General features: G+C 42.1%; 1 protein-coding gene across 1 annotated transcript; it reads left to right on the forward strand.

Moving 5' to 3' along the window:
• Window positions 1–1,012: 1,012 nt before the first annotated feature.
• LOC110540786 (olfactory receptor 10H1) lies at window positions 1,013–1,969 on the forward strand. The gene has a single exon (XM_021627558.1). The coding sequence runs from the start codon at window positions 1,013–1,015 to the stop codon at window positions 1,967–1,969; it is 957 nt and encodes a 318-aa protein (XP_021483233.1).
• The last annotated feature ends 10,660 nt before the right edge of the window (window positions 1,970–12,629 follow it).

The following is a 12,629-nucleotide window of genomic DNA, read 5'->3' on the forward strand; positions in this document are numbered from 1 at the left end:
AAACAGGATGCTTATCAAAAGATGTGAAACACAGAATGCCATATTTCAGAATCCGTTTACGTAGAGTATGTACAACAGGCAAAGCCAAGGGAGCTAGAAAGCAGAGTAATGATCTACTCTTCTAAACTTCACATTGCCTGACTATTACAGGAGATAATTGGAAGATAGTTAAGGGCTTCATATATAAACACTGAAACTTTATTAAATTCAGATTACTTGCTGAGCAAAAATTGCATTTCTCCCTACTTTTGAGGTTTGGAGAGAGACACCAGGAGACAAAGGGCGTGTGTGCTTGAGGAAAGTTACTTAAGTATAAGGTAGGCAGAGCTGGGGTTGGAAACTGCTTCTGCTACCGTCTGTGTTTTCTCTACTGGGCTGATTCCCTCAGAACATACAGATAATCCCGATGGGAGGTGGAAAACAATGGCATGTTCTCTCCGACACATAGAAACACATGGTCTATGGCATCTTATTTCTCATGTGAACAATCCAAGATGAATCAGTAGACTGGTAGACTGGTGTAATTTAAGTAGGAGATGACCCTGGTCCAAGGACTCGAAGTCATGAGTAGGCACATACTGCAGTGCCCCAAACTGGGAAACTAAGCAGGATGAATAACAAGGAAGACAAGGGCAGGTAGGCAATGGATGGAAGCTCCAGCAAAGGAATAGTTTCACTGGGGAACTCAAAGAGCACTTGGGCCATAGAGTCTATGAAGTCAGGTCAAATCTGAGTTTTAATCTTGGATCTGCCATTTCAACAGCTTTACTTTGACAATTTTCTCAGCATTTCTACACTGATATTCTAAGTGACTATGCCAAAGATACTCAAAATGGAGGTGAAAACAATATCATCTCCATTAATATAATGACAGAATTAAGTTATAGGCTTTAACAGTAGATTAATGCCACCTGTAATCTCTCAGGCTCAACCTCTTGGGTGAGTCCAGGTAAGGTGAAACTGATGACCTTTCTCCACCTAGTAGGTGACCTCTCCCTACCTCACCTCAGGCATGGCCTCCATACAGGGAGTCAATCACTCAGGAGTGACTGAGTTCATCCTCATTGGCTTCTCTACCTTCCCTCATCTTCAGCTGATGTTCTTCCTGCTCTTCCTGCTCATGTACCTCTTCACGCTGCTGGGAAACTTGCTCATCATGGCCACCATCTGGAATGAACACAGTCTCCACACACCCATGTACCTCTTCCTGTGTGCCCTCTCCATCTCTGAGATCTTCTACACCTTTGCCATCATCCCACGCATGCTGGCTGACCTGCTCTCCACACTTCACTCCATCACCTTCCTGGCCTGTGCCAGCCAGATGTTCTTCTCCTTCACATTTGGCTTCACCCACTCCTTTCTACTCACCGTCATGGGCTATGACCGCTATGTGGCCATCTGTCACCCACTGCGCTACAATGTGTTCATGAGCCCCCGGGGCTGTGCCTGCTTGGTTGCCTGGTCCTGGGTTGGTGGTTCATTCATGGGCACAGTGGTGACTACAGCCATTTTCAACCTCACCTTCTGTGGACCCAATGAGATCCACCATTTTGCTTGTCATGTTCCACCTTTATTGAAGTTGGCATGTGGAGAGAATGTACTTGTGGTAGCCAGAGGTGTGGGGATGGTGTGCATCACAGCCCTCCTGGGCTGCTTTCTCCTCATCCTCCTCTCATATGCCTTCATCGTGGCTACCATCTTGAAGATCCCATCAGCTGAGGGGCGGCACAAGGCCTTCTCCACCTGTGCATCCCACCTCACTGTGGTGATTGTGCACTATGGCTTTGCTTCTGTCATCTACCTCAAGCCCAAGGGCCCCAAGTCTCTGGAAGGAGATACTCTGATGGGTATCACCTACACGGTCCTCACCCCCTTCCTCAGCCCCATCATCTTCAGTCTCAGGAACAAGGAGCTGAAGAATGCCATGAAGAAGGCTTTCCTAAGCAAACTGTATCCAGAGAAAATATAATGACTTATAATAAAGTTCTTAAGGATAACAAAATTGATTTATCAGATTCTACTGTGTGCTTACTCATGACACTTTCATGTGGGTGAAACTTTTGTAGTCATACGTAAGTATACATGAAAGTGTTGACATCTGGGATTTATTTGGAGATAAAAATAAATGTGAGATAATAAGACTATTTGACTATTCCAACCTGCTAGAGGACACATTGGTACTCAGCTTGTCTTACACTCTCAGGTGGACTAACAGAAGGTTCACAATGCTGAACAAACCAGAATGTTGGTTTATGTACTTATTGTGAGAATACTTATTGCCCTCTGTCTCTCAAAATCCTGTCATCTAATAGCCCCAAGTACACATATTCACAAACCAACAAGAAATGAAAACTTCATGGTTTACTTTTGTCTGGTGGTGTTACATAGGCATAATCCTTAAATTTACTAAAGACAAGCTGGGTGGTGATGGCACACGCCTTTAATCCCAGAACTCAGGAGACAGAGGCAGATGAATTTCTGAGTTCAAATGTAGCCTGGTCTACAGAGCAAGTTTCAGGACAGCCAGAGCTACGCAGAGAAACCCTGCCTCATAAAATAAGTTTACTGAAGACTACCTTTTTTATTTTTATTTTTTTATATTAATTACAGGTTGTTTACTTGCATCCTAGCTGTAGCTCCCTCCCTTATTCCCTCTCAAACCTACCATCCCTTCCTCATCTCCTCCCTGCCTCTCTCTAAGTCTACTGATAGGGGAGGTTCTCCTTCCCTTCCATCTGACCCTAGCTTATCAGATCTCATCAGGACTGGCTGCAATGTCCTTATCTGTGGCCTAGCAAGGCTACTCCTCCTTCGGGGGGGGGGGTCAAAGAGCCAACCACTGAGTTCATGTCAGAGACAGTCCCTGTTCCCCTTACTAGGGAAACCCACTTGGATGCTGAGCTGCCATGGGCTACATCTGAGCAGGGGTTCTAGGCTATATCCATGAGTGGTCCTTGGTTGGAGAATCAGTCTCAGAGAAGATCCCTGTGCCCAGATGTATTTGGTCCTTGTGGTGCTCCTGTCCTCTCCAGGTGAAGACTACCTTTCATTATAACAGAGGACAACATCATGTGTCCTACCTTAAGTTTCAGAATTGCCAAGATGTGTATAAGAGAAGTTGGAAAGAGCAATAAGCGAAGACTGGGAGATGACTCAGTGGACAAAGTGCTTGTTGTATGTTAGCACAGGACCTGAATTTGAATCCTAATATCAATGTTAGAAGGGAAAAGGCCCAGGTGTGGCAGAGTACGGTAATACTCCCAGTGCTAGTAAACAGCAAGGACAGGAGGCTCCCTGGTGCTTACTGACTCTTTAGTCTAGATCAATTAGTGAAGACTAGGTTCACTAGGAGTAGTGATTGATGAAAGCATCCAAAGTTGACTTTTGGCCTCCATATTTATATGTGTATCTTCACACACGCACACGTGCGCGCACACACACACATGTATACACATAAACACACACACAGATAAAGGTGGATAATGGGGTCAGGGAGATGGCTCAGTTGGTATCTGCTTGCTGTACCAGAATGAGGACCTGATTTTAATCACCTCCATCCACATAAATGCTGAGAGTAGATAGTAGCGTGCACTTGTGATTTCATCACCGGGGAGGAAGAAACAGGAGGGTAGATTACAGAGTTAGCTGGCCAGTCATTTAGCTAAAGGACGGAGCTACTGTTTCAGTGAGAGACTCTAGAGAGAAATACACAGAAGGAGGTGGGTTGGGGAATGGAAGGAGTGATTGAGGAAGAGAGGGAAGAAGAGAGAGAGAGAAAAGCGGGAAGGGAGGGAGAGGACCATATAGGCAAAGATAGTGGCAAAGAAATCAAAAGAGCAAAAGCATATTCTCAGAATTGAGGAAACCTTGTGTGAATCTTGAATACCTACAGGCAGACATCAATTTCTTCATTGTCGATTCAAGCAAAAACTTTCATTGTGAGCTACTCTGATCCCTGTGTGAACAGGCACTCTGGATGATGGTTTGCTGTCTGCTATGACTTGGGCAATGGATGTCTTAAGCTAACTTGTGATTGCTTCAGCTACAAGCTTTGTAAGATTAGGATGTTTGCTTGCTCTGCCCTTCTCCCTTCAAACAGCACCAACATGATACTTGTAATATATGATCAGTTGTTCCATAATGTTGAACAATCTAGAAGATTCACTTGTGTATTTATTGTGAGAGACCTCACTGTCCTTAAAAAATACGGCAAATCCATGCTTGAGCCAGGCTGATCTGGCTTCAAATATTGCTTATGGATGATATTCCCCATCCAATTCAATCAGTACCTAACCAACACATTCCACATCTGTGTAAAAATAGATCGTTCATTAAAAATTTATTAATAAAAATAGATAAATTCATTAATAAAGGACTGTTGTACAAATACTGGTTCAGTTTATACACTAGAACAACGGCAACCATGAGAGCATTTCATCTTATTCTTCATTGGTATTCCTCCCTCTGTGGTTGTCCCATCAGATACAGAGTCATACATCATCTACACAGAGATGATTCCTGAATTCTTACCCTTATCAACTTCTTTTTCAGCATCTTGAACTTAATGACTAACTGTCATATATTTTTGTTTTGTTTTCCTGTTTAACTACATGTGTCTGGTTTTATTATACAGTTGTTTAATTTCTAAAGATGCTGAGCTTGTTAATAAACATTGGACACTAACATGTATCTTACATAAATTGCCTATTTAAGATTTGAGTGCTTTTCTTTTGATCCTCTGGATTTCTGGATTTTCCTTCCTTCCTTCCTTCCTTCCTTCCTTCCTTCCTTCCTTCCTTCCTTCCTTCCTTCCTTCCAGATCCTGACCACAGTTTTCCATCCTTCATCTTCTCCCAGGTCCTCCATGCCAACTCCCTCTTCACATCCACTCCTCTTCCATTTCCTTCAGAAAAGGGCAGGCCTCTTATGAATGTCAACCAAACACAGACACCAAGTTGCAATAATACTAGACAACTCCTTTCATATTAAGGCTAGACAAGGCACATTTCATGTAAGACAGTTGATACATTCTGGCACACAGAAACCATTCATGAAGGGGCCAACAAGAGGGCTTAGTGGTAAAGACACTTGCCACCAAGCCTGAATACTTGAGTTTGATTCCTGAAATACATATGATAGGAGGAGATAAACAATGCCCACAAGTTGTCATGACTCCCACCAGTGTTACATGGCACCTGTACATACATATACAAAAATATGTAATAAATAAATAAATAATAGAAGTAGGTGGTTCATAGATTCAGAGAGAAGAGAAGTCAGGACAAGCTGGAGACCTAAGACAGGGCAGGCTTCTGGGAGGATATGAGAGGTGACTCTAGCTGAGACACCGAGTAGCAGGTGTCATGGAGACTGAAGAGTACATCCTCTAACTAGACAGGACTTGTAGTGAAAGGGGGGAACACCAACTCACCTCCAAGAACTGTCCACAAGATATGCAGTGATAAAGATGAAGCAGAGATTGAAGGGATGTCCAACCAATGCCAACCCTTGACAAAATTAACTATATACAGCTATGCTCACAGACAAAAGCCTTGCATAGCTGTCCTCTGAGAGGTTCCACGGGCAGCAGATGGAAACAGATGCTGAGAGTCCAGCAAAACAATGGGTGAAGCATATAATCGTGTGGAAAAATGGGAGGAAGGACAGAAGGATCTGGAGGTAACAGGAGCTCCACAAGAAGACCAACAGAGTCAACTGACCAGGGCCCAGAGGGAATCACAGAGACTGAAGCCATCCAAGGACCATTCATAGACTGGACCTAGCCCCCTACACAGACGTAGCTGATGGGCATGTCAGGATTCAGGTGGGTCCACTAGTAAGGGAAGTAGAGGCTGTCTCCAACATGGACCCTGTTGCTTGCTTTTGATCACTTCTTGCCAGGCCACAGGAGAGGAGAACATGCTCAGTCCTGATGTGATTTGATGAGCTGGGGTGGGTTGGTGGTGATGGGGCCCCCTTCTCTGAGAAACAAGGGAAGGAAAACCAAGAGGAGAAAAGGGAGGGGCTATGATCAGGATGTAAAGTGAATAAGTAGATAAATTTAATTTTTAAAAATGCTATGGTTTGATATTCACTCATTCCTGTAGCCTATATATATTTACATACATATTCTATATAAATATAGCGATGCTATATCTATTAAACAGAACATATTGAGCTCTTGCTGTGGATCAGACAATGTCCCTCTGCTAAGGTTAAACCCTGAATCAGGGGTGGAGAGAGAGGTCAGTGGATACAAGTACATGCTGTCCTTTCAGAGGATCCACATCAGGCAGCTCACTACCACCTCTAACTCTCGGTCTCAGGAACCCAACACCCTCTTCTGGTCTCTGTAGGCACTAACATACACGCACAAACCTGCATACTTATACATGTGTGCACATACAGAAACATACACACACAAAATTAAACATGAACATAAACTCTTAAAAATAAATAAAATTGTAATCCAGTTAGACAAGAACAGCTGTGGCTACACTTGACAGGTAATGTGTGTGTGTGTGATATACACACACATCACATATCGCCCATGTATGATTTATATATGATATGTATGTATATCAAATATAAGTTGTAAATGCCATATAAATGTTAGTATAGCATATATATATATAAATTATAGGTTACATATACATATAAACATGCATTTGTTTATGCATGATGTATATATGATACAGATATATATCAAATAAAAGTTATCTATGTGTTATATACCATATAAATGTTAGTAAAACACACACATATATGTAATATATAGGTTATACACACACACACACACATATATATATATACAGGTGCAGTCAGACTTCTACTTACATGGTTCCACATACTTACATTTAGCCAAATGCAAATTGAACACACTAAACAACATTGCATCTGTGTATGTGTGAATGTGCTGTGTATCTGTGAACATGTGAGGAGACAGCTTTCAGGAGTCAGTTCTTTCCTTCCATTCTGTTGGATCTGGGGATTAAAGTCAGGCCATCAGGGTTAGCAGCAATCACTTTTCCCCGCTGCGTCCTCTCGCTGGCCCTGTACATGTATAAAAATGGCATCTGAACTGTTTTCTGGCTACTGCCTAATGTAGGATAAGAACTATTTATACAGGGTTTCCATTGTATTACCCTTCTCAGATCATCTACAGACGACATGAATTACATGGATTGTTTTGAGTTTCTGTTGCATATTACAGCAGTCTATATAAGCACAATTCTTTACAGACCTTGAAAGAACAATTCTCAAAATCATATAGAAAACCAAAACCCTAGAAAAGCTAAAACAATCCTGTACAATAAAAGATCTTCTGGAGGTATCTCCATTGCTGATCTCAAGCTGTACTATACAGCAACAGTAATGACATAAAGGCATGGTACTGGTATAGAAACAAACTGGTTGATCAGTGGAATTGAATTGAAGACCCAGAAATAAACCCACATACCTGCAGACACTTGATTTTTACAAAGGAGCTAAAACCAGACAATGGAAAAAAAATAGCATTTTCAACAAATGGTACTGGTCTGCCTGGATGTCTGCATGTGGAAAAATGCAGATAGATCCATATTTATCACCCTGCACAAAACTAAAGTCCAAATGGATCAAAGACCTCAACATAAAACCAGATACACTAAATCTATTAGAAGAAAAAGTGGGAAAGAGCCTTGTACTAATTGGTACAGGAGACAACTTCCTGAACAGAACACCAACAGCTCAGGCTCTAAAATCAACAATCAATAAATGGTACCTCATGAAACTGAAAAGCTTCTGTAAGGCAAAGGACACTGTCAATAGAAAAAAATGGCAGCCTACAGATCTTTACCAACCCTATATCCAATAGAGGGCTAATATACAAAATATATAAAGAACTCAAGAAATTAAACAGCAACAAATCAAGTAATCCGATTAAAAATGGGGTACAAAGCTAAACAGAGAATTGTCAATAGAGGAATACTGAATGGTTGAGAAACCCTTAAAGAAATGCTCAACATCCTTAGTCATCAGGGAAATGCAAATCAAAATGACTCTGGGATTCCATCTGACACCTGTGAGAATGGCTAAAATAAAAAAACTCAAGTGATAGCACATGCTGGCAAGGATGTGGAGAAAGGGGAACCCTCCTCCATTGCAGGTGGGAGTCCAAACTTGTGCAACCACTTTGGCAATCAATCTGGAGATTTCTCAGAAAATCTAGAATAGCACTACCTTAATACCCAGATATACCACTCTTGGGCATACACTTGAAAAATGCTCCACCATACAACAAGGGCATTTGTTCAACTATGTTCATAGCAGCTTTATTTGTAATAGCAAGAATCTGGAAATAACCTAGGTGTCCCTCAACGGAGGAATGGATAAAGAAATTGTGGTACATTTACAGAATGGAATACTACTCAGCTATTAAAAACAAAGAAATCACGAAATTTGAAAGCAAATGGATGGAACTAGAAAAGATCATCCTGAGTGAGGTATCACATAACCAGAAAGACAGGCATGATATATATTCACCTATAAGCTGATATTAGCCATATAATACAAGATAACCATACTACAATCCACAGACCTAAAGAAGCTACATAATAAGGAGGACTCTAGGGAGCATGCTTAATTTTCATTCAGAAGGGTGAATAGAATAGACACAGGAAGCGATTGAAAAGAGGGGACAGGATAGGGAGCCTACCATCCATACCCTCTGAAAGGCTCCACCCTTCAGGGGATCAAAGCAGATGGGCAAAGTGCATGGAGTCTTATTGAAAAGTCAGGGATAGTAGGACATGGAGGAGACAGGAGCTCCACAGGGAGACCAACAAAGCCAACTATGGGACTGGGTGTGGGTACTACAGAGACTGATGAACTAACTGAGGACCATGCATAGAAAGGTCCTAGACCCCCTGCTCAAATGTAGATCATAGGCAGCCCAGTCTCCATGTAGGCTCCCCAGGAAGGGGAGCAGGGGTTATCTCTGACATAGACTTGGTTGCCTGCTCTTTGATCACTTCCCTGTGATAAGGTGGCTTTGCCAGGCCACAGAAGAAAAGGATCCAGGCAGTCCTGATGAGACTTGATAGGCTAGGTTCAGATGGCAGGGAAGGAGGGCTCCCCCTTTCTGAGGACTAGGGGAGAGGGAAGGAGGGTGGGACCAGGAGGAGACAAGGGAGGAGACTACAATCGGGATAGAAAGTGAATAAATTATAAAAAAATAAGGAAGAATTTAACTATCTTCATAACATGCTATTGGTCAGGGGTATCCTGGAGCCAGTTCTCATGGATAGCCACAGTGACTGTACTAATTAGTATGTATAGTAAAATTTAGCAAGATATTGAGGTAAATAAATGAGCTACAAAATTGATTTTATTAGAGGAGGTGAGTTATTAGTGAAAGGAAGACAATGAAGACATTCCTAAAGAGCTGACATTCAGGTCAATCCTTAATGCATACAGAACTAGAAGAAATGGAATCCTATATAGACGCTGGAGCAAATGCAAGGACCCTGAGATGTGAGTTCGCTTGGTTTTCCACAAAGGGTGCTGTGGCTGGAGAGCTGAAAAAAACCAGGAATGGGATGGGGATGCAAAGTGGTTCTGGTACACCTCACAGTTCTCACCATGGAACTAGAATAAGAGTGTTTAACAGAGCAGCGGGAGCTGGGGAGGCAGAGGCAGGCGGGGCAGATCTCTGTGAGTTTTAGGCCAGCCTGGTCTACAGAGCGAGTTCAGGACAGCCAGGGCTACACAGAGAAACTCTGTCTCTAAAAAACAAAAACAAAACAACACCCCCCCACAAAAACAAAAACAAAAACAAAAACAAAAACAAAAACAAAAACACGACTAACAGAGTAGCGTTTTCAGTTTTCCCTTAGGAAGTTCTGTGTGGCTACCGGGTGAGTATATAGGGAGATAAGAGAAAAAATATTCTTGAGTAGGGGCAAGCAAGGTCGGGAAAGCAGAACAGTGGATGGAAGGTAGCACATCTCCTGTCCCATGCTGGTCTTCTTCTCTGGCAATTAGTGTCACAACACTCCACTCCAATTAGTTCCGGGAAGGGTGTCTGAAGGCCTAGGGACCTCCCTGTCAACAGACCTCTCCCTGGGCACCTGCCCTGTAATTGCCTCTCTGGGCACTGCCTTGGGGAGACTAAAGAATCCGCAGAGGGAACCATTAAGAAGGAAGAGCGAACAGTGAAGGGTGCAGGGCGAGTGGGACTTCAAACACTAGGAGCTGATTAACAGAGAAATAAGGACAGGACTTTTGAGTCCCGAATGTCGGCAGCCAGCGTCGCAGGCCGTCTGCTCTTATGCAGTGTGGGATTTGTCATTATCCTAAAACTTCTGCATTCACAGTCCTCTCTGCATTTACACATTCTGTCACTAGAAAATGAGTGGTGGCTTTTAGTTTTAGTCTGTGGAGAAAAAAGAAATGGGTTTGTTGTCTTTGGGGGAAGATTAGCGGGGGAAACATTCCTCATGAGCACTCAACTCACGGAGACAACAGAAACTTCAGTAGCCAACAAAAGTAATGTTTAATGTAATACTTTTTAATCAGTATTTGCTCACTTTTCAGTTATTTTAAGGTACAGTTTGATGATCTGATGCACATAAACTCAAAATTAATTTTTTATGACCGTCTCATATGTCCTAGGCTATTCTCAGACTTGAGGGCATCCTTGAACTAATGGGCTTCCTGCCTCCACCTCCCAAGTGTTGAGATTACAAGCATGCACCACTAAATCCACTTCAAAAATTACTTTTAAAATTATTAATATTAAAAATTAAAAACATTGTTAAAGTTTTTAGAGCAGGTATAACAACATTTTAAATGAAGAGGGAATAACGTGCTTTCCTTCCTTTGTGTCCCTCACCATGACTGAGGTCTAGAAATATGGTATTCATCCTGTAAAACTTCTGGCTATTCTAAGTTCATGCAACAGCTAATGCCAACTAGAGCAAAGAACACGGTTTGTCTTTATGAAAAGTTCTTAACTCTGTGTTTGTGTGTGTCTGTGTACAGGTCAGAAGACAACTTGCAGAATTTGGGTTTCTCCTTCCACCTCGTGGGTTCCAGGGCTAGAACTCAGCTCGTGAGACTTAGCATCAAGGGCCTTCATTAGCTGAGTCATCTCGCTGGTCCAAGATTTGCGTTAGGTTTCTATTATTTGATCTTTAGCCAGTTAAAGAACTAGTAGGTTTTTTCTCTAAGGACCATGGGAAACCATGGTGAAACTCCTAGGGCCATGGGCGGTTGCACACACATTGAATCTGAGCACTGGTGAGGCAGAGGCAAGGGGATCTCCGAAGCTAGTCTGGTCTGCAGAGTGAGCTCCAGGGATACATGGAGAATTTTGTCTCAAAAACAAACAAGCAAACAAATAAACAAACACCAAACCAAAAAAACAAAAACAAACAAAAAAAAAACATTTCTAGGGTAAAACTAATAAGCCCTCTTTGCTCTTAGCAATTTCTCCAGATGAATATTAACTGTATTTCAGGACATTCTTTCTCAGTGACAATTCCAGACATTGATGAGTGTTAGCATCTGAAAACCTTCATGTTCTATAGGGAAAAGAATGCCTTCCTCCCAAGTACTGTGACTTACAATGCTACAGTTTCCCATATAACCAAAGAGCTTGCCTTTAGTTTTAAAAGCGTCTATTTACTATGTTAATGGGCAGAGGGTGGAGGAGAGGTGCATGTGTACACACAGGTCACAGCACACAGGTCACAGCACACATGTGGAGGTAGGAGAACAGTTCATGGAAGTAGGCTCTGGTCTTCTACCATGGGAGTGAGTCCCGTGGATTAAACAGGCCAACAGCAAGTACCTGTTACTTCTAATCCATCTCACTGGCCCACCTTTAGAAGAGGGCATGACCATGTCAGGATAAATAATTCGGTACAGCTTAGGCATTGCTAATTCAAAAGTTCAAACTCAGAAATGCCTCATGATTCTGCAAGCAGAAAATTTCATATTTGTGTGTGATGGGTCATGCAAGCCAAAGGCAGTTATACTAAGACTATTGCATGAAGTTGCATTCAGTTTGTTCATAGGATGCTTATGAAATGTAAATAAATTTTGGGTTTATTTTGGGTACTGTTCCCAAGATGTTTTATCACATGTATGGATACATTCTTTAAAAATGTCTAAAACGTTCCTGGCTCTAGACGTTTTGGATAATTTTCTTATATTGACTCGTGGTGCTCTTTTCTAGATGAATGCATCTCCAACTTCCCCCTCACAGCCCGATAGCCAGTTTCTCCACACTTAAAATGTGCCCCCTCCCAAGTCTTACACACCGAACGTTTCTTTACAATCCTAGATAGGAGTATGTCTCTTCATTTTTGACTCATTTTATTGATGCATTCCAGATTTTGTCTCTTGTTCCCCAAGTACCTTTCTTTCCCAAACTCTACAAAAGACTGTTTCTCCGACTCAAAACGCCTGAGAAATGTACTCTGCTCCAACTCTAAGAGAAAGTTCCATTTTGGCTTTGGAGCTTATTGGATAAGACTTTAGCTGACTGACTCTTTATAGCTTGGTTTTCTTACCTTCAAAACTGGACTAACTACCCCATCTCCTCTGTAAAGTAAAACAGCACACACACACACACACACACACAC

The sequence above is a fragment of the Meriones unguiculatus genome, chromosome 17, assembly GCF_030254825.1.
Source record: "Meriones unguiculatus strain TT.TT164.6M chromosome 17, Bangor_MerUng_6.1, whole genome shotgun sequence".
In the NCBI taxonomy this organism is placed as follows: domain Eukaryota; kingdom Metazoa; phylum Chordata; class Mammalia; order Rodentia; family Muridae; genus Meriones; species Meriones unguiculatus.

Bases quoted from the DNA above. Each gene is read 5' to 3' on its own strand.
- LOC110540786 (XM_021627558.1), top strand. From the start codon at position 1,013: ATGGCCTCCATACAGGGAGTCAATCACTCAGGAGTGACTGAGTTCATC.